Source organism: Stegodyphus dumicola, chromosome 7 (assembly GCF_044657685.1).
Source record: "Stegodyphus dumicola isolate Sdum_Otavi_A_Nest chromosome 7, ASM4465768v1".
Classification (NCBI taxonomy): Eukaryota; Metazoa; Arthropoda; class Arachnida; order Araneae; family Eresidae; genus Stegodyphus; species Stegodyphus dumicola.
In genome coordinates this window covers 185,682,951-185,707,245 of record NC_140774.1, presented here as the reverse complement: position 1 = coordinate 185,707,245, position 24,295 = coordinate 185,682,951, and the positions used below count along the sequence as shown (strand labels likewise).

The following is a 24,295-nucleotide window of genomic DNA, read 5'->3' as shown; positions in this document are numbered from 1 at the left end:
TTCTTAGATTCTTTACTTCCAACATTAACTTAGAATTCCTAAGTGAGGAACTCTACAAACTTAATAATACACTGTCGACAATGCAGTTAGTTTCCATCTTTGATCTATTTTCTTATTTTCCAAAAGATATTAAAATTATTCAGAAGAAGAGAAATTATTCAGTTTTCGATAATATGATTTCATAATAAATTTAACATAGTTACTGATATCCTAATCTAAAATTGTAAATTAAAATCATAGGATTATGTAACTGTTCTTGTTGTTGTTACTTATGCTCGCTTGTCTGACGTAGTCAGCCCAAGCCTACGAAATTCCTCGTGGTAAGGAGCGCAAGATTACTCCTGCCGTTGGCAACAGCCTTGAGCACCTTACAAGTGACAGTGCGATTTAGCTCTGTTCTGCCCCCCCCCCAATTTTGATGGAGAACACCCCGGGAGGCATATTTCACAAGTGCACATCTGCGCAGCCACCGAGGGAGTGGCTTCTAGGATGGACCAATTGGCATCCAATATCTCTGTCATGTCACATGACCTTTCGCGTGCCTTAAGAACTAAGCAAGATGGTTGAAAATATTCTGCCACGCAATTTTCTGTAAAAAATAATTAAAGCATTGTCCATTTCTTCTGAAAAATTTCATTGCAAAGTTAGATAAAATATGAGCAATTGTGAAGATTTCACTACCTAGTTGAAAGAATATGAAATAAATACAAACACATGTTGGATACTCCGCAAAAATATCCATGTGAAATATTACTTAATAAGTGGTAAATAAGATGAAGAAATAAATATGTGATAAACATCTGAGCCCAAACGCTATCTTTACATAAAACTATGCATATGAGAAAAATATTTACGCCAATTATATATCTTATAAGAAGTCAGCACTTTTTATTGTATTCTACATGAAAAAGATGTTATATAACAGTAGTGCAGAATTTAATTCAAAGTGATTTTTACTAATTTGCATTCGTGTACGTTTAGTGTGTTAAATTTCACATTTAATAACTTCTCGCTCTTAAATGTACTATTACACAAAAATACTCATGAAACAAAATGAATTTATTTTATTCACAACGAATATATTCAATTTATTCACATATAACTTTTAACGATGGATATAATCAGATCATACACAATATGTATTCTGAATCTTATACTTTAAAAATCAAAAGAATGCAAGCTCTGAAATAAGAAAACACTAGAGTCACTGTAACACTTTCAGTCCTTCTTAGCTCAATTAAAAAAAAAAAAAAAAAAAACTGAAATGTTTCAGATTTTAAATTACGTCCAAAGGGGCGTTTTTTTAACATTTTGTGTGTTACCTTTCTTTATTAAATATCATGTTCCTCGCACTTAAACCATAAGATCCAGTGCAACAGCAATATCGCAAAATAGTTTTAAAACGAGCATATCTTTAGAATTTCCGATACAGAGACTCACGCGTTGGAGATAAAAATGTTTTTTCTGCACAACGTTGCCATTGTTCGCTTTGAAATCCTTGAGTTTGTTAATCAAAAATTCGTCAAAGTTTTAAAAAATAGGAAATCGATCATAAAACAAATTTCAAATTTCAAATTTGGTCTTCCACATGCTCATATTCGTTGGAGGATTACGTTATTCAAAATTCGATGACTCTATGTACCGTTGTTTTATCACAATACGAGAAATATACATACATTTATGCAGATTTTTCATTATTTAATTTCTTCAAATATAATGCAGGACTCTAACATTTTGTGGCAACAGTTTGAAAAGTGAACCGACATGTATGAGTCCGACGCAAAATGCCAAAACGAATCTAATAGTCCTTCGGGATTCAAATCCCTTTGGACTAAAAACTATACACTTGAATTCTTTTAATCCACAGGTGTTAGTAAATGCATAATATTCGAGGCTAATTCTTGCTTGAGTCATTTTCTCCACGTAAAGAGCGATAATATGCCGTGAACATCAATCCAAATATTAATACGTGATAAAAATTGCGAAAGTGAAATGTCAGCGATTAATTAAACCATAAAACGAAATCACTATGAGATTTTCTACTATTACATTTATAACTGCAAAACAAATACAAATTAAAACGTTAACAACATACGCTCACATGCAGGAAGATTTAGCGTCACAAGAGCAATAGTAGCTCATTGGTCCACTTTCGAAACTCCTCCCTCAGTGGCTAGGCTGATGTGCACTTGTGAAATATGCTCCCGGGAGGGGGCGGGTTCGAGGGTCTTCCACCCCTCTCCCCTTCCACCAAACCACACGAGAGAACTTTCGGCTCGCCGCATATTCAAAGTGCCTCCATGCCGCACCTAAACTATACATTTACAAACATTCACACCTTCTCCGAGATTCGAACCTTCGGCCCGGCAGTCAGCGACGCTGACCTTTATACAGGTTGGGCGGCATTAAGTATCTAAGGTGTCTTAGCTTCTCTGTTTCTTTAAGTTTTTCTTCAACCATTTCTTATAGCATTCTCTAGCAACGCTGAAGTAGTAGAAATAAATCACTAATAAATACTTTAATTCTGCATATAAAGGCACTAATATTACTGCCATTGTTGGTATTTGATCCGAGAATAAATGTTTTCTTCTGAATACCACGGCAATACAGTGCTTAACCATTCTTTGTGCCACATAAAAACATACAGCTGTGAGTATTTCAAATAATCTTTAAAATGAGAAAAAAAAAGTTAATATTTAATACATATGTTCACAAAATGTTTATTAAAGCTGTCTGTTATGAAAATTACATATATAGATAGCCTTCATTTTACAAAAGTTATTCCATGCCACTTCACTTTCACCGAAGATACACGTTAATACATTTTCGATTTATGAAAGAAATCAGGGGACGATAAGCAGATATGATATATCATACAGAATTTGTTTTATGGAATGATTCAATGATCGATGATATGACTTGCAAAAGACCATGAGATTTAGAGTAATTTCTCAGAATGTTTTGATTACTTATTAAGGGGGCTCATACACCTTAAACTCCTTAACACCCTTCGAATATACAGTGTCTCAAAAAAGTGATGGGACACTTGTGCTTTACAAAACGAAACTGCAATAAAATAAATTTAAAAAAACATTTAAAATTTTTTGTGGGTGTGTTTCATACTTAAATTTAGTAACAATTGTTACATAACATACATTTTCTCAAAATATTAAAATATTAATTTAATAAAAATAAAATTGTTTAGAACGGAGCAGAAAATGGCTCGCTTAAGTGATGGGACACTTACTTTTCCATCAAATATTTATCCAAAAATTTTACTTTTTGAAAGGTTTTAATTTTTTTTTTTTTTTTTTTTTTTTTTTTTTTGGATTTCCTTTTACTTTTAAAACATGATTTAATCTTCTTGGGATGGATTCGACTAATTTTTTCGTGATTTCTGGAGTGATTTTACCCCATTCTTCTAGAAGCACCGATTTTAATTGTTGTTTTCAAGAAATGGTGTGTTTGCGAATTTTTGATTCCAATTCTTGCCAAATATTCTCTATGGGATTTAATTGTTGAGACTGTGGGGGTGTTTTTATTATTTCAGGACAGTTATACAGCAGCCAGAGTCTAACGTTCAAAGCACTGTTCTTGGGGTCATTGTCCTGGTAGAATTTAAAATCGTTATGAAGGTTCAATTTTCGTGCTGAAGATTTTAAATTTTGATTTCAAATGTCAATATACTTGTACTGATCCATTATACTGTCAATAAAAACAAGATTACCAAATCCAGCGGACGACATACACCCCCATACCATAACTCCTCCTCCACCATGTTTTACTGTTGGCACCAAGTTCTGTTTGCGAAATTCTTCCCTGGGTTTTCTCCACACCAAGATTCTACCGTCAGAACCAAATATATTAAATTTACTCTCATCGGAAAATATAACTTCATTCCAGTAATCAGAATTCTTATTTATGTTGGATTTTGCGTGAGTTTTCTATTCTTTTCACTTACGAAGAATTTTTTCCTAGCTGCTCTACCGTGATATCCAGTAGATCGAATTACTCTTCTAATAGTCTCAGAATTAAAAATTACTCCATATAATACTTTTAAATCAGCAGCAACTTTAGGAGCACTCATTCTTGGATTTTTTTTAAATATTTCGAACGATAATTCGCTTTATTCCATTGGATAGCTTTGATGGTTGGCCAGGTCTTCTTTTATCCTGAATCATATGATTCATTTTATATCGTTTAATGATATTGAAGAAAACTGTTGAATGACTGAAGTTAACTGTTTCAGTAGTTTCTCTAATAGATTTTCCACGTTCAATATGCAAATTAATAACTAATTTTCGAATTCCAGGCAAAGTTTCTTTTCGTTTAGCATTCATGGCTGCACAGAGCTAAAAAACACAAAAATTCCAAAACAAACTGGAGAGAAATACTGCAGACGATTTTATAAATTATTGGCAATTGCTTTTGAGTAATAATAAATACCCCAAAAGATATTTTTATTGCTCACTTCAGACGATTTTTGTTGCATAGTACGTAGTGTCCCATCACTTAAGTGAGCCATTTTCTGCTCCGTTCTAAACAATTTTATTTTTATTAAATTAATATTTTAATATTTTGAGAAAATGTATGTTATGTAATAATTGTTACTAAATTTAAGTATGAAACACACCCACAAAAAAGTTTACATGTTTTTTAAATTTATTTTATTGCAGTTTCCTTTTGTTAAGCACAAGTGTCCCATCACTTTTTTGAGACACTGTATGACTATTGCAAGAATTGGGATATTTTATTTATTTTAAAATCAATTACTTCCAACTTTTTACAGCTGACTACATGATATAGCTGCTTCGGAAACTAGTAACCAGAAAGTTTGTGTTGCCACAAATATTTTTGTAATTTAATCCGCTTTGTGACAAAATCTTTCTTCACATTTCCACCTTGCGCACATGATATTTTAAAAATGGCTAATGGTACATACTTGAAATTAGATGGAATTCTTTATATGAGCTTTATTTTTTAACTGAACCAAAAATCTGATGAATATTTTAATATTAAAAAATTTTATGGCCGAAAATATTACAGATTTTTATAATAAAATACATTTTATAAACTCGACTTCAAATAAAATAAAAATTTAACATGAAATTCTTAATTTTTGGTTCACAGTAGTTTTCAAATGTTATAAAAGCTATGTATTAAATATGGAATTAAATTATGCTATAGAATGTTTTAAACTGTGCGCGCAAGGTGGAAACATGACGAAACATTTTGTCAAAAATCGGATTAAATTATAAAAATATTTGTGGCAACACAAACTTTCTGATAAATATTTCAGAAAGCAGCTATTATGTAGTCAGCTGTAAAAAGTTGGAAGTAATTGGTTTTAAAATAAATAAGTTATCCTAATTCTTGCAAGTCACATAATGGAAGATCTTACGGGTTTTAAGGTGTACGAGTCCCCTTCTAAGAACTATACGACAAACAGAACGTTACAGCCTAAGCAGCCAAACATAATGTCACATTTGAAATCTTTCACATCAGCTCTAGTTGGTCAAACTTCAGTAGTGAAGCAGGCAGACAGACGACGTATAAAAATGTAGTGATCTGACGCATGTAAGCGAATTGCCCTCTCCCTCTCTCACCTACAGTGGCGGACTAAGGTTAAAGCAGGGCCTAGGCAACATTAAAATTCCGGGCCTATTTTTCTGTCATGACACATACCTTGCGTTTGGTAGTTTGGTTTTAAAGCATATAGTGTATAGTTCTATTTAATTATCGGATTCCAGGAAAAAAAAGGAAAAAAATAATTGGTTTTAAAGCATATAGTATATAGTTCTATTTAATTATCGGATTCCAGGAAAAAAAAGGAAAAAAAAATAATTGGTTTTAAAGCATATAGTATATAGTTCTATTTAATTATCGGATTCCAGGAAAAAAAAGGAAAAAAATAATTGGTTTTAAAGCATATAGTATATAGTTCTATTTAATTATCGGATTCCAGGAAAAAAAAGGAAAAAAATAATTGGTTTTAAAGCATATAGTATATAGTTCTATTTAATTATCGGATTCCAGGAAAAAAAAGGAAAAAATAATTGGTTTTAAAGCATATAGTGTATAGTTCTATTTAATTATCGGATTCCAGGAAAAAAAGGAAAAAAATAATTGGTTTTAAAGCATATAGTATATAGTTCTATTTAATTATCGGATTCCAGGAAAGAAAGGAAAAAAATAATATACATGTACAAAAATTAAATAAACATAATTTATTAAAACAAACAAACATAAACATAATTTATTGAAACAAACAAACATAAACATAATTTATTAAAACAAACAATAATACTCAGATTGAGTAGTTACATTGCCTTTTTTCTCACTTTAAATTGTGCAAACTCGTCAATTAGTTTGTCATAATTAATAGAATTATTTAATAACTTTTTCTATATAAGGTCTATTTAATTTTTGTTGGCCTAATGTGGATTTAAAAAAAAAAAAAAATTATTCTAGCCATTAATTACTAAGAATGATCTTCCACCGCTTGCGTTGCTTATTGGAAGTATTAAATAAATTCTCAGAATTATGTCTAAATTAGGGAATGTTGCACTAATATTATTTTCCTGAATAAATGACCACATGGATACAAGCGAAATAATATTTTCTTTACTTATAAAAGTCTTAAATTGTAATACTTCATTTTTCAGTTCTGCTAGGTTCTTACATCTTGTTACAAATCTTGTTCGTAACATTTTAATTCCTCTATTGAAAAGTCACTAACATCACTATCATGAAAAATAGTTTTGAATTTATTGTTAATAGTTTTATATCCCTCAGATCTTCTTTTTTTAATGTTGCTAATTAAAGAAACACATACAACAAAAAAAATATTAACTTTAAAATGTTCTTTGCCACTGAATCTTATTTCATGTTCTGGAATTTCATCATGAAATAGTTTTCGTATTATCTGCCGTTTTTTATCATTAGTACATGCAATATCTTTAACTGTTCCTGCTTCTTTTTCTAAATTGTCAAAATCATCTCTAACAGTTTGTATGAAATCTATCAATGAATCATATATTAGAACTGCTGTATTTAGGGATTCGTCTTTTTGTTGAAGAGTCTTGTTTTAATCATCTATTCTCTATAAAATCTTTTCCCATATAGTAAGTAACAATACATATTCAAATGTATCAAGTTTTTTATGTAAATCTGCAGCTTCGGATCTTGTTTGAGGTTTTTCATCTTTGTTTGAGGAAAAATGACGTAAACAATGTTTAATTTCTTCATAAATATATACATGAATTTCTTCATAAATATATACGTATATAAATACATATACGTATACGTATATAAATACATATACGTATACGTATAATAAATACGTATATGTATTTATATACGTATTTATTATACGTATACGTATATGTATTTATATACGTATACGTATATGTATTTATATACGTATATATTTATGAAGAAATTCATGTATATACGTATATAAATACATATACGTATACGTATATAAATACGTGAGATATATCTTTAAGGATTTCACAGCATCGGAACGAGCAGACCACCTGGTGTCACAAATAGGTTTAATACTCAAGTGTTTGCTCTTACAAAATTTTTGTAATGCATTCCACTTTTGTGTAGAACTTAAAAAAAAAAATACGTACAATTCCTGAACGATATTGAGATAAGTGGTCATTTCCATGCAACTTTTGGCAGCAAGGTTTCCAATTAAATTTAATGAATGATTTGACCATGGTATAAAATGGGCAGAAAAAATATATTGCTTTATTTTGGATCGGAGTTTCTTATATATATATATACCTGACATATTAAACGCATTATCATAACTCTGTCGGTGACGTCTAAATCTATATTATTTAAAAATTCTAAAATAACTTTCTCCAAGTTTTCACCAGTATGAGAAAACATAGGTAGAAATTCCAAAAATCTTTCTTTTATACCACTTGGAAGAACATAACGAATAATGACGGTCAGCTGATCTACGTGAGATACATCAGGTGTTGAATCAATAATTAGAGAGTAAAATTTGGCTTCGTATATTTCGTTCACTATTGTGAGTTGTAACTCTTTCTTATAATAGAAATAAAGTCATCACATATTGTAGACAACAAATAGTTTATAGACCCGGTGCCGCAGTTTGCATATTTTTTTTATGTATTCCCGCAAAAATGGATCGAACTCGGATAAATATTCCAAAGCACCTATATAATTACCATAATTTTCACTAAAAAACACTTCATTTTTACTACGAAACGCTAAAGAGTATGAAGAAATAAATTTGATTGTCGCTACCACACTTTTAAGTACTTCCCTCCAATACTTTTTTTTTTTTTTTTCATTTATAATTTGTTTTTTCCAGTTCAGTGTCAATGCGTCCGGTAATTTTAGATCTTGTTATAAAAATTAAAATGGAGTTAATGTGGTCACTGGAGTTTTCATGCTTTGACAATTTTTTTATGTACATTTTTCCAATCATTCGACCCTTTTGTCATTAGCGTTGTTTGGTTGGAAAATAATTTACAGATGTAACAATACAATAAATTGTTTGTTTCAGTATAAGCCAACCAATCTCCTTTAACTTTTTCCCCCCGCTATTAATTGTTCTGAAGAAGGAGGCAATAGTTAATTTTCTTGTGATTTGTTTTGACCCTTCGTTGCATGAAATAGATGATTCCAAAGATCTATTTATTGATTTTAGTGGATTTTTTATGTAATACTCTCGCATGGCATCTGTTAACTGTTCTGGCCATATTGCAATATCGTTTACAACACGATTAGTTTCATTACTTTGAGATGATTTTAAATTTATATTTTCTCCTTTTGTTTCAGCTTCACAAATGATGTGGTGTGGTGTATTTAATTAAGGCAAAGCACACTAGGGCTATCTGCCTAAGGGTAGGGATGCCTTCGTGGAGGACTTTCTAAGGGAAACTGGCTCGTATACACGTTACACATGGGGAAAACCACGAAAACACCCATGCAGCCAGCCCGTTCGCGGGATTCGAACCTCTGACCGAACTACCAGTGTTCAGCGACTTTACCGCTCGCCCGCTGGTGGCCTTCTTCACAAATGGAATTGCTTGGTTTCTCCTGCTGGTCTTTTTGCAGAATAGTTTCGAATACAAATGATGTTTCTGGAGATTGAGCAGGCGAAATTCGTGAAAATGATGACCATTGTTGTAATTATTCTCCATCTACAGTTAAAAATTTGTCCAACGATCTTTTCATTTGTTTTGCCACTTTATCTCGATCTGCTTTTCGTTTTCTTTTTTCACTTCCACTTAAATGTTTATAGGAACTCAATTTTAAAGACCACGTATTAAAAAGAAAGAAGAAAATGATCTTCAATTACATTTATTTTTACTCAATCACAAACAACATCACAATTTGTGGTATTTTATATTATATATTATTTTAATTAAATAATGTAATACTGTTATAAAAACTTACATTTTTATTTTAGGAATTCCAGAAAGTATTAACTATGAATACAAAACAATCTATTTGCAATCAAGTCTAGGTACTTAAGTCTTAATTGCACATTTTTCAATCACAACTCACATAAGATGCAATACGTTCAGGAGACACTGATTTTAAATAGCTACCTTTGATTTTTTAAACACGTGCATAGTAAAGATTCGATAGGCGCGAGGCTCGATCGTATTTACACACATCGACACTCGCGGGCATGGATGCAAAAGCATGGGAACGCTCGTCCACACTTGTCGACTTTATCAATCAACGATTCGACATAATTTGGATACGTTTCAGCAATAATTATGAATATCATATTTTTCTGTTAAATAAAAATAAAAATTATAGAAATTACGGGCCCTAGGCACGCGCCTAGGTTACCTAGGCCCGACCCTGCTCACCTACACCTAGTCTTCTGCAACTAAATCTTGAACCATTCAGATTAATACAAATAATCACTCCATTTCTAAAACTTTCGATGTGTTCGATGGGTTTTGTATTTATCAAATTATATTTGAATAAAGTGTGCACGATGTGTTGTTTGTATTGAACTGAATCTTCTTCAGTTCTTGTTCGTTCTTCTGTTCAGGGTAGAATATACGTTCACCGAGTCATACTTGGGAAAGAACATTATTATAAGATAAAAAATAATCCTTCTTGTACTTGTTTTTCGCCGATAACTACGGTGTAATTACGTTGCTTTGACCCTAATGATGCGCAAGAATAATTATCAGATAGTTCAGTATTTATGCAATAGATGGCGCCATTATAAAAATAGCCTGTTTTCTTCCAAATGTCAACGGTTCAAGATTTCAATAAGAGATGGCCTCACTGTGTAAATGCTGTAATTTATTCCTGTTCGGATGTATCATTTAGGCGGACAAAGTGCATAATTTTATTTCAATATGTAATCGAAAACAATACTAACTAATGAATATGCTGTTTTTATTAATTTATTAATCTTCCATTTATATTTTTATCAAACTCTTCATTTATATACACTTTTAAATATAGCGAATAAAGTAGAATCATCATTAAATAATGTATTTTATGTAATAATACATTAAACTCATAATATACTAAAAAATAATTAGAATTTTGCTATTTGCGAATTAAATAATAATAAATATTATTTTTTAAAATTTGTTGTTATGTTTCAAACTGATTTTATAAGCGAAATTTGTTGCTTTCAATATTTTTAGAGCAAATAAATATACAATAAAGATATTGTGTTTGAATGCAGCGCTTCCCTGCAAAATAAAAATAAATCTATAGTAATGTGACTAGAAAAATTCACAAAAATTAGCGCCGTAGTGAAGGGCACATTATAACTATGGAATAATAAACTCGCTTATAGATTTATTATATTCTGAATTCTAGAGCAGTGTAATTTCTCTCTGATTTTGTCAACACGTCGTTCCTAGTTAACATATACACATCAGTATTTTTACACGATAGATAAGTTGCAAAAAAAATCTAGTTCAAAAAAGGCATGAGGAGTATAAAAAAATAAATAAATAAAAGGGTTTCCTGAAAACGAAACAATCTCTCCAACCAAAATTTTTAATAATTCTTTTTTAAATTTTAAATTAAATCTCAAAAATTTTTAATTAAATCTAAATAATAATCGAGATTTTAACTATCTGAATATTTTTTTTTCATTTCATAAGGTTTTAATAAATTATATTTCCTAAAGGAAATAATATGTCATTAATTCAATAGCTCAAACATTGTGCAGAAACATGCATATATCTTCAGCACTATGCCAAAGTAATGAATCTACATTTTTTTGCTGTTTTCACGTTTAAATGCATATCCTGCGTTGTTTCGATGTTTTGTACTATAAAAAATGCATGTGAGAGATTTATTGTGCCTTCGATTTTTTTTTTTCTAAAAGTGCAAAGGTGCTATTTTTCAATTAATAAATTATCTTTCCTAAAGGAAATGATATGTCAGTCATTAATTTAATTGCTCAAACATTGTGCAGAAACATGCATATATCTTCAGCACTATGCCAAAGTAATGAATCTGCATTTTTTTTGCTGTTTTCACGTTTAAATGCATATCCTGCATTATTTCAATGTTTTGTACTATAAAAAAATGCATGTGAGAGATTTATTGTGCATTAATCCTAATTCGATTTTTTTTTTTTTTTTTTTTTTTTTTTTCCCTCAAAGTGCAAAGGTGCTATTTTTCAATCTCAAGAACAATTTTTTAGGTTCGGGATTTGGAAACTGTTACGAAGTACTTAATATCTAAGTTTTGTTTCCTGCTACTTTCTGCCTTTTTATATTTTATTGAAATAGATTTAACACAATTTTGAATTTATTCTTGTACTAATTAAACATGTTCCTCCATTTTTCATTCACCGTGAAATTAAATTTGCTTGCTAAAAGTTTTTAAGTTAACAGACTAAGGTAATATTTAAATAAATAAAGGTTTTTTTTTTTTTTTTTTTTTTTTTTTTTTTTTTTGTTTTTAAATTTTGTAAAATAAAACATGGTATGTAGTTACGCCAATGCAGTTTTTACCTTCAGAAACTTAATGTTGAGAAATAATTTAATTTTAACAAATATTTATACACGTAAAAAGGCAAATTTAAAGTTAAAATAATTAAAAAATGTGTAAACATATAAAATTTAATTTCCGAACTAATCTACAATATCATTTAAATTCAGATAGCATAAGTACAACAAGTACAAAACCAAATAATGAAAATAAATTCACCAATTTAGCAAATTAAAATTAATCTAAAATTTTTTTAAAAAATGCATAAGTGAATGACTGTTGAGCAGGAGGGAGACAGACTTATCAAGGGAAAGTTGCCTCCAAACCTAACTCTTCAATCATTCAATTCGTGTTTCGTAAGAGGTTAAATTCGCCATATAACGCGCACCCAATTCTTCACGAAAAAACCTAAAAGATGCATATGCAATGCTCCTACCTTTTGAGATAACTTCACACTTACATCACATAATCACGAAATATTTAAAAACAGCATATCTCAGCATATCTTTAGAATTTCCGACAGATAGTCTCGCGCACTGGAGATAATATTTTATTGCTTACAGTGTTGACATTGCTCGCGTTCAGAACGTTGAGTTTGTTAATCAAAAGTTCATTAAAATTTTACAAAATCTTATAAAATCTTGGAAATGTAGAATGCGAAATTCAAAATTTGGGCTTCCAGGTGCACAGGAGGACAATATTACTCAAAATTTAACAAAATTGTAGGTACCGTAGTTTTTTCACAATGCGAGAAACATACATACAGATTCGTCATCATTTGATTTATTTAAAGATAATACTGGGCAATAATATTCGGCGGCAGCAATTCAAAATGCCATAGAAATGCCGCCTCAAAATGCCACAAATATGACCAATACTCCATTCTGGCTACCGCCTTTTTAAGCTAAAAAGTAGTGTAAAGCTTTATGAACACTAGAAAATTTTGTCATGTTGTACAAAAAATTAAGATTTATATGTTTACTTATGGGGAGTAGTTGAAAGGTACAACGATAACAAATTCTAATAATGGCAACACTGCGCAAACTTCTTTTCCTGTCCAATCCAATTTACAAAGTTATTTTCAGTGCTTAAGTGAGTGCAATACGTGACAGTCTAGGCTTGGTGTTAAAAAGAAGTTGACTGGCTATGTATGATATGATCAGTTTTTATGCTCACATCACAGACATGAGATTAATTCAATCTTACCTATTAATGATTTACTGCTGGTAGAAAGGATAACATTTCTTTGATTTTGCTCATGTCGTTTACTTTAGATAAATGATACAGCCTTAAAGTTATTTTTAAATGCGTAAAAAAAGTGAAAGCACGCTTTTTACTTCCTTGTACGAAGTAAAAAGGAAGTATTGTAATTGCGAAAAGCTTCAGGCAGCATATTTCAACGAAAATATCCACTTTGACCGCTTTCGAATGCAATTTAACGATGGTTTTGCGTGATATCTGTGCGCAAGGACAGAATAAAAGACTCTTTTCCTCCAAAAAAAAACTAAAAAACTGCTTTAAAATGAATTCTGAAGAGAATTTTTCGTGGCGTCTGAACGAACGTATGTACGTACGTACGTACGTACGTATCTCGCATAACTCAAAAACGAGTAGCCTCAGAACGTTGAAATTTTGTATATAAGACTACTATAACATGCAGATGTGTACCTCGTATTTTGGTTTCAATCGGCCGCACCAAACGTATATAAATACATTTATATATATATCCACTCTGTTACCCGGCTCAGTGATCTCAGTTTCTTTACTCTTATATGTTTGTAAATTGTACATTTTTTGCTTTAAAAATGATTGAATTATGTTGTTTTTATCTTCCGGTTAAGGGTTTTATGCCTTTAGTAAATCTGTATGCAATATTTTTAGAATTATCAACAATTTTAAAATTGTTTAAGTGCCGCTAAGTTTAATTTGATGGCGGCCACTGCTCTTGTTTACATTTCAAACAGCTGAGTAGCGAATTTGTTGCCAATCTAGAGAAACTTAGCTTCGCAACAACAAAGATAACGCCTTCATTTATTATTTAAATCATGCTGAATCCTTTCTGGAATTTTTTCGAGGAAATAAGCGTTTAAGATTTACTGCGTAATTTTTAATAGAGATATTTTGATTTTTATGTATTTTTGCCTTTTTGCGAAGTGAAAACTGAATTAATTGAATGAGAAATACTCAACGTTTGTGAAAAACTGTTCCTTTTTTGTTTTGTTTGCTTAATTTTTTTTATACATAGTTCTAGCTTTATTATAGTATTTGAATAGAACATGTGGCAACGATTAGATAATTCTTTAAATGATATAAATTTTGTACATTTTGAGTTATAATATGAACGAAATATAATACTGTTAAGTGAACCTAGCGCCAGAGTGTCGCTATGGTAAACAAAGTGAATTTTAAAGAATGCATTTATTCTATTGTGGTTTATGCGCTGTCGGCGAAGTAGGTTTAATTCAATCTAATAAGTTTAAATGAAATGCAAGAAAAAATGAGTATAATTTAATATTCCGTACAAGGAAGTCATGTGGTGTACACATCAGATTTTTTTAAGAGTCGTTCAGAAATTGTTTTTGCTAAAAACCACTCAGAAATCTGGCTGTTGAAGTAAAATAACTGGTATTCCTTTATAAAAATTTTTTTTTTGAAGAAAAGCTTTTTTTTTTTTTTTTTTAATTTTTCTCTAACACTCAATTTAACAATCCGTTATTTTCAAAACTCATCATAAATATCTCAATGGATATTCCTCTTTCTAATATCAGATTGGGCGATATTGTATTGTCATGGCATACCTGAAAACAAGCCTCGTATTTAAACCACATCTTTTTTTTTTAAAGCCCAAAAGGGCGTTAGCCCAGAAGGGTTATTAATTTCAAAACGGCATTTTACGTCGATTCACTTTTCAAACTATTGCCACTAAATATTATCGCCATGTATTATATTTAAAGAAATTAAATAATGAAGAATCTGCATGAATGTATGCACGTTTCTCGCATTGTGAAAAAACGACGGTACCTAGAGCCATCAAATTTTGAATAACGTAGTCCTCCAACCGAACATGGGCACTTGGAAGCCCGAATTTTGAATTTGTTTTATTAGCCTATTTCAAGTTTTGTAAAACTTTAACAAATTTTTGATTAACAAACTCGACGATTTCAGAGCGAGCAATTGCAACACTGCAAAAAAAAAAAAAAAAAAAAAAAATTTTTACCTCCAACGCGCGAGACTGTGTACTGGAAATTCTAAAGATATATTATTTTGCTGTTTTTAAACATTTTGTAATATTGCTTTTGAATTGTATTTTATGTGTTTTAAGTGCGAAGAACGTGATATTTAATCAGTAAAGGTAACAAACAAAACGTTAAAAAAAATCCCTTTGGGCGTAGTATAAAATCTGAAAGCTTTCAATTTTTTTTAATACGTTAGTGCGCAAACTTTAAGCGACCTTTCTGATTTTAGCCCTAATTCCGCAAAAAATTAACTCAAAGACATGAAATTTATGCTATAGGATTGGATACAATGGAGTAGTTGAAGAAAGCGAAAAAAGTAGAGTAGGGGGGATGAATAGGGTTCATACAATACGGAACGAGTAGAAAAAGGGGTTTTATGGACAGAATGGCGTTGGTGCAAAATAACTGTCAAGCCAAGAGAGAGAACAACAAACCCTTTAGTAAGGGACATGACTCAAGAGCAACTGCAATAGATTAAGTAATTATTGTGTTAAAAAAAATCCCTTTGGGCGTAGTATAAAATCTGAAAGCTTTCAATTTTTTTTAATACGTTAGTGCGCAAACTTTAAGCGACCTTTCTGATTTTAGCCCTAATTCCGCAAAAAATTAACTCAAAGACATGAAATTTATGCTATAGGATTGGATACAATGGAGTAGTTGAAGAAAGCGAAAAAAGTAGAGTAGGGGGGATGAATAGGGTTCATACAATACGGAACGAGTAGAAAAAGGGGTTTTATGGACAGAATGGCGTTGGTGCAAAATAACTGTCAAGCCAAGAGAGAGAACAACAAACCCTTTAGTAAGGGACATGACTCAAGAGCAACTGCAATAGATTAAGTAATTATTGTGTTAAATCGTCTGTCGGTTTAACACCAAATTATCTAACCAAACTCAGCACCAAATTATCTAACAGTATTTCTTTGAGTAACAGTTTCCATTCTTCAAGGAGCATCTGTTTCAGTTGTCTGGTGCTCCCCGGAGGTTAATATCGTGCCGCCAGGACAATCCCTAAAGTATCCCATACAAGTTCAATGGGATTTAAATCAGGGAAGCGCGCTGGGCAGTCCATTCTGTGAATATCTTCACTTTTCAGGATTTTCTCAGCAGCATGAATCTTATATGGCCGTGCATTGCCATTCATAAAAACAAAGCTGGAACCAATGGCACCTCGAAAACGATGAACGTGGACAAGGACAACTTCATCACAGTACAGTACACTAGGGAGATGGGCGCCCAGACCTCGCTTATTACCTATTAACTCACACGGTTAAAATGCTCCAACGTCTAGAGATGATCCAAAGAGGTATGACCCCCTGGTCAACCCAGGACGAGTTATAGGATAGTAATGATCTCCGGTATTTGAACCTCTGTCAAAAGTATATAGCTCTGTCTGTCCGGATAAAAAAAAAAAATTATCTCCAGCGCGCGAGACTCTATCGGAAATTCTAAGAATATGCTCTTTTTAAATATTTTGTGATATTGATGTTGAACTGAATTTTATGGTTGAAGTGCGAAGATGATATTTGATAAATAAAGGTAACACACAAAACGTTAAACAACGCCCCTTTGGACGTAATTTTAAAATCTGAAATCTTTCAGATTTTTCTTATTAATTCCTCTTTAAATATAATGAATTAATTAATGTATAATTTATCCTTTTCTCAGAGCGGCTGCACCGTTTTGAAAAAATTACTTTCGTTCCTTGTTTATATGACCATTGTTTCAACTTTGGATTCCTGGTGATTATTTTTATCACTTCATGCACAATTCATTTGAGGGCTATTCTATGCACAAATTATAACGGTGTTTAATGTTTAATAATTGTTTAAATAATTTTAAAGCATTAGTATCTTTATGCATATTTAAAAATTATTCTTTTATTTATTTTTTAATAATTTTTTTTCTATTCGTCATTCAATAATAATTTTTTAATTACAGTAAATCTGCAGGTGGATGTTTTTGTAGGCCGACCTAGATGCTCCATGAATAAAACATTTTTATTTCTTTAATGTTAACTCCACCAACATTAAAGATTTAAGAACAGAATATTCTATTACCATACTTTTGTTTCTATAAATAACTGCTTCGCTCAGAAGCTGAACATCTTATTCATAAATTATTTATAAATAATTATTTGTAGTATTATGAGCAGTAAAACTATTAAATTCAAATGCATATATTTATTTAAATCCGAAAAGGTCAAAGAGGTCGTTTTGTTTCTACGGTCAATCTTTTTTTTTTTCGGGAAACGTCTCTCTGTGATAGTGGGCGTTTGCAATGCTTTAACTCTGATTGGTAGAGAGGAGAGGGTGTGTGTCTCCCTCTATTTATTCGACTCAATTCTCGTTAACGTTCGGTGGATGTCGGTTGCTGCTTTGCTAGTTGCAAGATTTGGTGTCAAAGCGTGCTAAAACGAAGCGGAAACTAGTATGCTTAGTGATGTAATTCGCATATTTATCAAGGTTTTGGCTATGGCGTTCAAAACGTGGACGACTGAATACAAAATCCTTCCTTCACGCTATGGAATACTAGCTGGTGTAAATGTGCATCTATTTTGAGCCAACCTTACAGTAGGTATAAATCGTGCACGCCTTTGAATGCATATAGGAAGTAAGCTGTAACACTGTTTCTAAGCAGAGAGAATTAAAGATGTTCGTCGACTGGAGTATAGTGAATGCACATCCTTTGATGCGCCGAGAATCTTTGGTTGGCGCAGGTAATTGTCCATTTTATTTTATAAAGTTAGGATATTTATTTCATGCGAAAGTGTATATGTTCCGATCTGCGCAATTTTTAATATTTTGAACTTCAAAATAACTTATTATAACATTCGGTAAACTTAAATGTAGATTATTCGTATAGTAGCTCAGATATTAAATGCAAATTGCTTTTAATTAATCATAAATTTTAGGTAATCCATATTTATTTTAAGGTTTCAGTGTTTTGTTCTTATATAATAAGTAATTATATTGTTCAAATTGTGTATAGCTTTAATAGTCTGCTATATATATATATTTCATGCAGTGGTTGTTAGAATTCATGGTGTATTAAATGTTTCACCAGACGTATTTAGATAAAATTAGTGTATTGGGTTTTAGAATTTCTGAAAATGAACTGTGGGACATCATCTTTTTTGTATGCATTGAGGGATTTAAGATAACTGGATAAAACAGTACTTTATGGAATTTTTACCGCGAAAATGTATTTATTGTATTTGATTCGGCTTTGCATTTTTTGTAATGATTTGGAAATTAAAATGGTCGAATTTAAAATTGATGGTACTTAAGCTATAGAATAATTAGTTAATTGAACAATAAAATTATGCAAGTTTGCTAATCACATTTTAAATAACTTCCAAATAAATTTCTTTTTCCCTTTACTGTAAATTGATGAGGTTGATAGTTGTCCTTTGTATACGACTCTTGTGAATATGTATTGTAAACATTTTATCGTATAAACTTGTAGTGCTCTTATTTTCGTATGTAAGATAAGCATTATCATCTGAAGTCTTTTTAGGAGTCATATATTTGAACATATTGTAAATGCATCTTGCTATGAAAGAAGCAAAAGTGTAACATTATAATATTCTTCTAAATTATTGGTTGTTAACATTCTTTTACCTGTACAATCAATGCTTAGATGTATGAACCTTAATCTTTTTTTTTGAATCTATACCTGAGGTATTACTTAATGTGTTTGATTTAGAGTAAGATCTTTATCTACTGTGAGTAATAAAATATTTAATTTCTTAATATTATGTAATAAGTATAGTTTTATATATATTAAAAAATGTCATACAAAAAAAATTCATTAAAGTTTTATGCACTATTTAAAACTGCTACACTTTTGTTCAAATTTTAGGATTTTACCTGTGTTTTTACCATATTCCATTTCAAAACAAGACTGAATGCTACTTAATTATTTCATTAAATTTGAAACCTGTGTATTATGTATGCTTTTTTTTAAAAATTATTCTGTCATGTAAATACAATCTAGCAGAAAGTATATCAAAAAATCAAAATCATTTTCATATAAATGACCAAATGGGTGAAAAGTTGGGCTTCATACTTCAAAAATAATCCATACACTTATCTAAATAACTCTAGATTATAATTTAGAAATTAGAATGAATATTCTAAATGAAATTCTTGTTAGTTTTATTACAAATATTTTTATGCTTTCATTGTCTATATGCTTAGAAACTTAGACTATGAACCTTTCAGAAACAAACATGAAACAAAGTTTGTTTTTGTATGAAGGCCATAAATTGTATGTTTCAGTTTTATGACTATAAAGGTACTGTTAATGTTTTTTTGAAATTTAATAATAGGCATTAACATTATGATTCTAAATTATTAAAAACAGCACCTTACCTTTTTTATTACAGTCAAATATATCATTCGTGTAATTAAAAAATTAAATTAGACCCTTAAATGTCTTATGGAAGATATGTTTCTAGAGAATCAGGACTGATTATTCTTTTTGGATATGATATAACTCGTTTTAGTTTCCCTAGAATTAATTCTGTGATCAAATGAGGGATATATTGTGATGAAACTGAGTGTCAAGAATAGAACTACATTCAGAAGTTTCTGAATGTGTAAATAGTGGTTAAAAATATCTTAGGTTAAGAAATGAGGTACACATTTATTACTCCTAATTCTACAACCCTTTTCTGAAGTTCACCAGAGATCAGAAGAATTTTAAATCAGGAACTTATGTAGGTCCTTTGTGCCTAAATTGCCTAGCTGCTATGTGATTTTTTTCCCCCTATGTGCCCTGTACATTTGGGGGGGGGGGTAAGAGGGTTTACAGCAAGACTTCCCATTCTGGAAGTACTTCTAGAATATATTGCCAGGATTAAAAAAAAAAAAAAAAAAATCACGTAAAATATCTGGCTTTAATTTTTTATGATTTAGAATTTATTTTAGTTATACACTTTTAAATTCATAAAGCAAAATATAGCATAAAATAAATAATACATATTTAGTAAAAACATTTCGTAAATGGCATTTAGTTCTTCCACTTTACTAGAGGTGGGTTTATCGGGTTGTCTGTCTATCACAAATACAGGAGACCACAGATTAATCTGTACATTTATAAGAAAGTAAAGTAAAACATAGTAAACATGTTAAGGTACCCCGAAAAGTTTGGGTGTGGTGGGTCACCTGCTTCATAAATTCTCCACTGCAGTTCAGAAGGATGACGAAACTGGTAAAAATTTCTGAACTGTTACAGTAATATAAAATTAAAAAGTGGTTGCAGTTAAATAAAACTGGAAAACTAATCAAAGCCAAGCTTGCTTTTGTTTAAAATTAGGTAGAATAGCAACCTTATATTTTTGTAGATTTTAAACAAAATTATGGATCTCTAGGGAAGTCAAACACAGGACCCTCATATTCTTCTAAAGAAGCGGATCGTGTTGAGATTTAAATATTAACAATTTTTTTTTGCTCTTGATGAAGAGAGACCTGTGTCTGATCATCTGCAAAGTTGATATTGTTCCAAATGTACACCAAAATGCGATTACTACCACTTTGCCGAATTTTGAGTTTTATACAGGCATGTTTTTCTTCCAGTTTGCTTTTGTTCGTAAAAGTATGTTATATAAGCTAATTATATTGTAAATTAAAAAAATAATACCTATATGGGGTAAAAGGCGTATAAATATATATAAAGCAGATATGTGCCCAATTCTAAAGATATGATAAACTTTTTATATTTGATAAAACACTGGTATGATTGATAAACCAGTGAGGTAATATTTATATGATAAAATAGTGAGTGATAGATTGAACATTTTATTGTTTGATTCAGTTTCATTTAAAGAAATATTTAACTGGCTGGAGAAGTATTGTTTATTGATGTGTAAAATAACTGATATTATTGGATATTTAATGGATCATTTATCAGTTATGATGATATGATTATATATTTACTGTATCATTATATCAATTAATATTTCTAATGTAATACATAAAAAGATGTATGTTAATGAAGAGTAGAAATATACTAAATCTACAATAGACAGTACTAGTTTTTATGATACTTTTTCCATAGAATATATTCTACTGTGGTAGTAGTGAAAAATTTTACATGCAACAGCCAAAAATGATTGCTCATTTTTGTTTAATATGATGATGTATTAAAAATAAATTCTTCAGTCATACAAATTGCTTCAGTTGAAATATTTTGATATATATTTTTTTACTTTGCTCTTCTTCAAGTTTTGAAACATAGCTACCTTTTTAATAATTAGTTTCTTTATAGTTTAATTTATCTTTTCCTTTCTTTTTTCTTTTATGTCTTTCGGTGTTTTTATCTTATAAAAACAGTATTAAATATTTATGATTCCTAGTTAATCTTTTGCTCTTATTAATGGAATATGCAGTTGAAATTTTGTTTTTGTAATTTATTACTTTCACTCCTAGTTTCAAATCCTTCACTTTCCTTATTAAATGCAATGTTTGATGCTAGCAGGTTTTGTTACATATTTTTCTAATTTAATATTTGATTCATGCCTTATTTTATGCAGTAGGTAAAAATTTTATTTTATATTTTTTAAAACTTATCTGAAATAATTAAATGGTAAATTTGACATTTTCATGTGTAAAAATAAGATTTATTCTAAAATTCTTTGTCGAGAAAACTGCATCTTGACTGTTTATCACGTTGACATGTGTAAAGAAGGTATCCTTGTGGCATATGAAAGTGGAAACCTTGTGCCATAGATGTAGATTAGGTAATTTAACTGTACGCAGAGAAATTTTGATTTTTGTTGAAACTAATCTTGGATGTTTCGCAATTTAAAATAATAATAAATCTGGAATCAACATCAAGTAGTGTATATTAAATATCAGAAATAATTCAAGTATTTTGGATGTGTAAATCCAGAGCACAGTATAGCTCCAAATATCCAAATTGAGACCATAGCCCATTCAGATGCTAAAACAATCAGTATAATTATGTTGTCTCAGCCTTCTCTGTCAACAAATAAATATTTAAAAATCATGCAAACCACAGAATTTAATATTTAGTTTCTACATTGCTTATATTATTCTGCGTTTTTTTTTTCCCTATTCCTTAACTTTTACTGGATATTTCTTATAGCTTTTTCACTCTTGAATCTGCATTATTGTGTCTGGTATAGAATGACATTTATTTATTTATTTATTTATTTATTTATTTTTTGATTTTATCCACCAAGTTAAAGGTAATAAAAATTACATACATCAAGTTAAGATATTATCCTTTTCACAACCTAAAAAGTCAGTCTTAGCTGTCAACAATTAATGTCACTGGGATAATAAACATTTTATTTTATACCCTTTTTCTCCTTGATTGGTGTAGAGGTAGTGCTGTTTGTTGGCTGTTATATCGCTGAGCGTGGATTCGAGTATCGAAGGCTTGGATGTATGCAAGTGCCAAGTGTATGTGCTGCATGGAGTGCATACAATTCATGGCGAATCATAAATATTCTCAAGTGATTTAGTGGGAGGAAAGAGGGGAAGATCCTTTAATAAATCTCCTGAATTGGAACGCAACATGCCATTTCTCGTGGTTGTAAAATCGATCCGCCCTGTAGTGCATCATGGGTCAACATTCATGTGATTCTTGTTGGATGTTTTCGACAAATTAAAACTGTTGCCAAACAGTTCGATTTAGCGCCAATAATGGATAAGCGTGATGTGATAACATGCCGTGGTTTTATATAACATTGATTAACACAACATAAGGGAGTTTTAGTTTTATAAAAGATGATATGTTATCTGCTGCTCTCTGTTTTCCCACGTATTGTGGGAGGGGGGGGAAACGAAATTTGCTACTGCCTTCTAAAGAGAAAGGGAGGGAGCATTTCAGGCGATAACAGGTAAACAACAGCGATCTATTTTCCTTCCAAACTCCTGCTGGAATGATTTGCGTTAGTCAGAAATTATATTTATTAAAAACTTTTAATACTTATACCCACAGCTTGCATTTATTGATTATATATTTAAGTAAAAAGCGATCTTTTATTCCCCCCCTTCAAACTTTTGCTTAAATGTTGGTGCTTGGCAGAATCCCCGCCAACATGGTCGACGATAAAGACATAGTATGTACGTTCCTTTCATTAGAACGCACCAAATCATATCTAAAATTAGATAACGTTTGCGTTCCATGTTCCATTGTACCCCTTTTCTATTTGAGGTTCATTTTTAAGCAGTTTCCAGATTTTAGTTCAAAATTCAAATGAGAGTGACGAAGTTAGAAGCAATTAAACTCCTGCAGACATTGACATTTCAAATTAATGCCCTGCAAGATGTCAGCAATTCCTCTGTACTGCTCACAGTTTTTTTCATACTTCATTTTTTCCAAATGGGTTGGTTCTAAGCATCTGTATCCTCTTGAAGTCGCTCTTCAAGCCTTAAACATCTCATTCAACATAAATTGAAAAGATTTTATTTTAAGATTCGATTGCTGTAGATAAAATTGCTGATAGTTCAACCGGGGTTCGAATTCCAGCGAATGGTCTGCTTGCATTGGCGTTTTCGTGGGTTCCACCATGTGTAACGTGCATACGAGCCAGTTTCTCTAAGAAAGACATCCCTCCTGTTAAACAGGTGGTCCTAGTGTGCGTTGCCATAATCAAATAAACCAATCAGTTGTTGCAGGCCTTATTCTATTTTGCTTTTGATTTCTCGTATAGGGAAGTTTAACTTCTTGAGTGACCAAACGTGGTTGTGGGGGCTTTGTTAATAATTTATTAATTGCGTTGCCAAATTATTTAAAAAGAATGTAGGAATGAAAGCATGGAATTTTCGCTGACAATTTACTTTTTTTTTTTGGTACTTGCACATTATCTTGTCTACCTCGAAGGTCGGCTATATTCGATTAATGAAAACTGGCGCAGATCCTGCGTAGTTTGCGCCAATCATTGCTCCGAAATTCTGAGAGAACTAACGTCTCCTTATTTAACAAGCAATCAGAATTCGGCACGCTTCGTTTTTACGCTTCAAAAGAGATTATCAAAAAAGATCTTTCGCTGATTTCTACTATTTTGTTAGGCCTTTTGATTTTATCGCAAGCTTTGTTTGAGTAAAAAT

General features: G+C 30.9%; 1 protein-coding gene across 4 annotated transcripts in view; it reads left to right on the top strand.

Annotated features, from left to right (window-relative positions):
* Nucleotides 1-24,295, top strand: part of LOC118191818 (6-phosphofructo-2-kinase/fructose-2,6-bisphosphatase-like) — a 172,594-nt gene that overhangs the window by 61,342 nt on the left and 86,957 nt on the right. For 2 of the 4 annotated variants that reach the window (XM_085821156.1, XM_035362671.2), the window contains exon 1: nucleotides 17,547-17,928. The exons of 1 other annotated variant lie outside the window; for it this stretch is intronic. In XM_085821156.1, coding sequence (XP_085677282.1) covers nucleotides 17,862-17,928 — 67 coding nt within the window. In that variant the 5' untranslated portion in view covers nucleotides 17,547-17,861. Of the gene's footprint in view, nucleotides 1-17,546; nucleotides 17,929-24,295 lie in introns of those variants that run through there. One more of the 4 variants, XM_035362670.2, reaches the window with a different exon arrangement.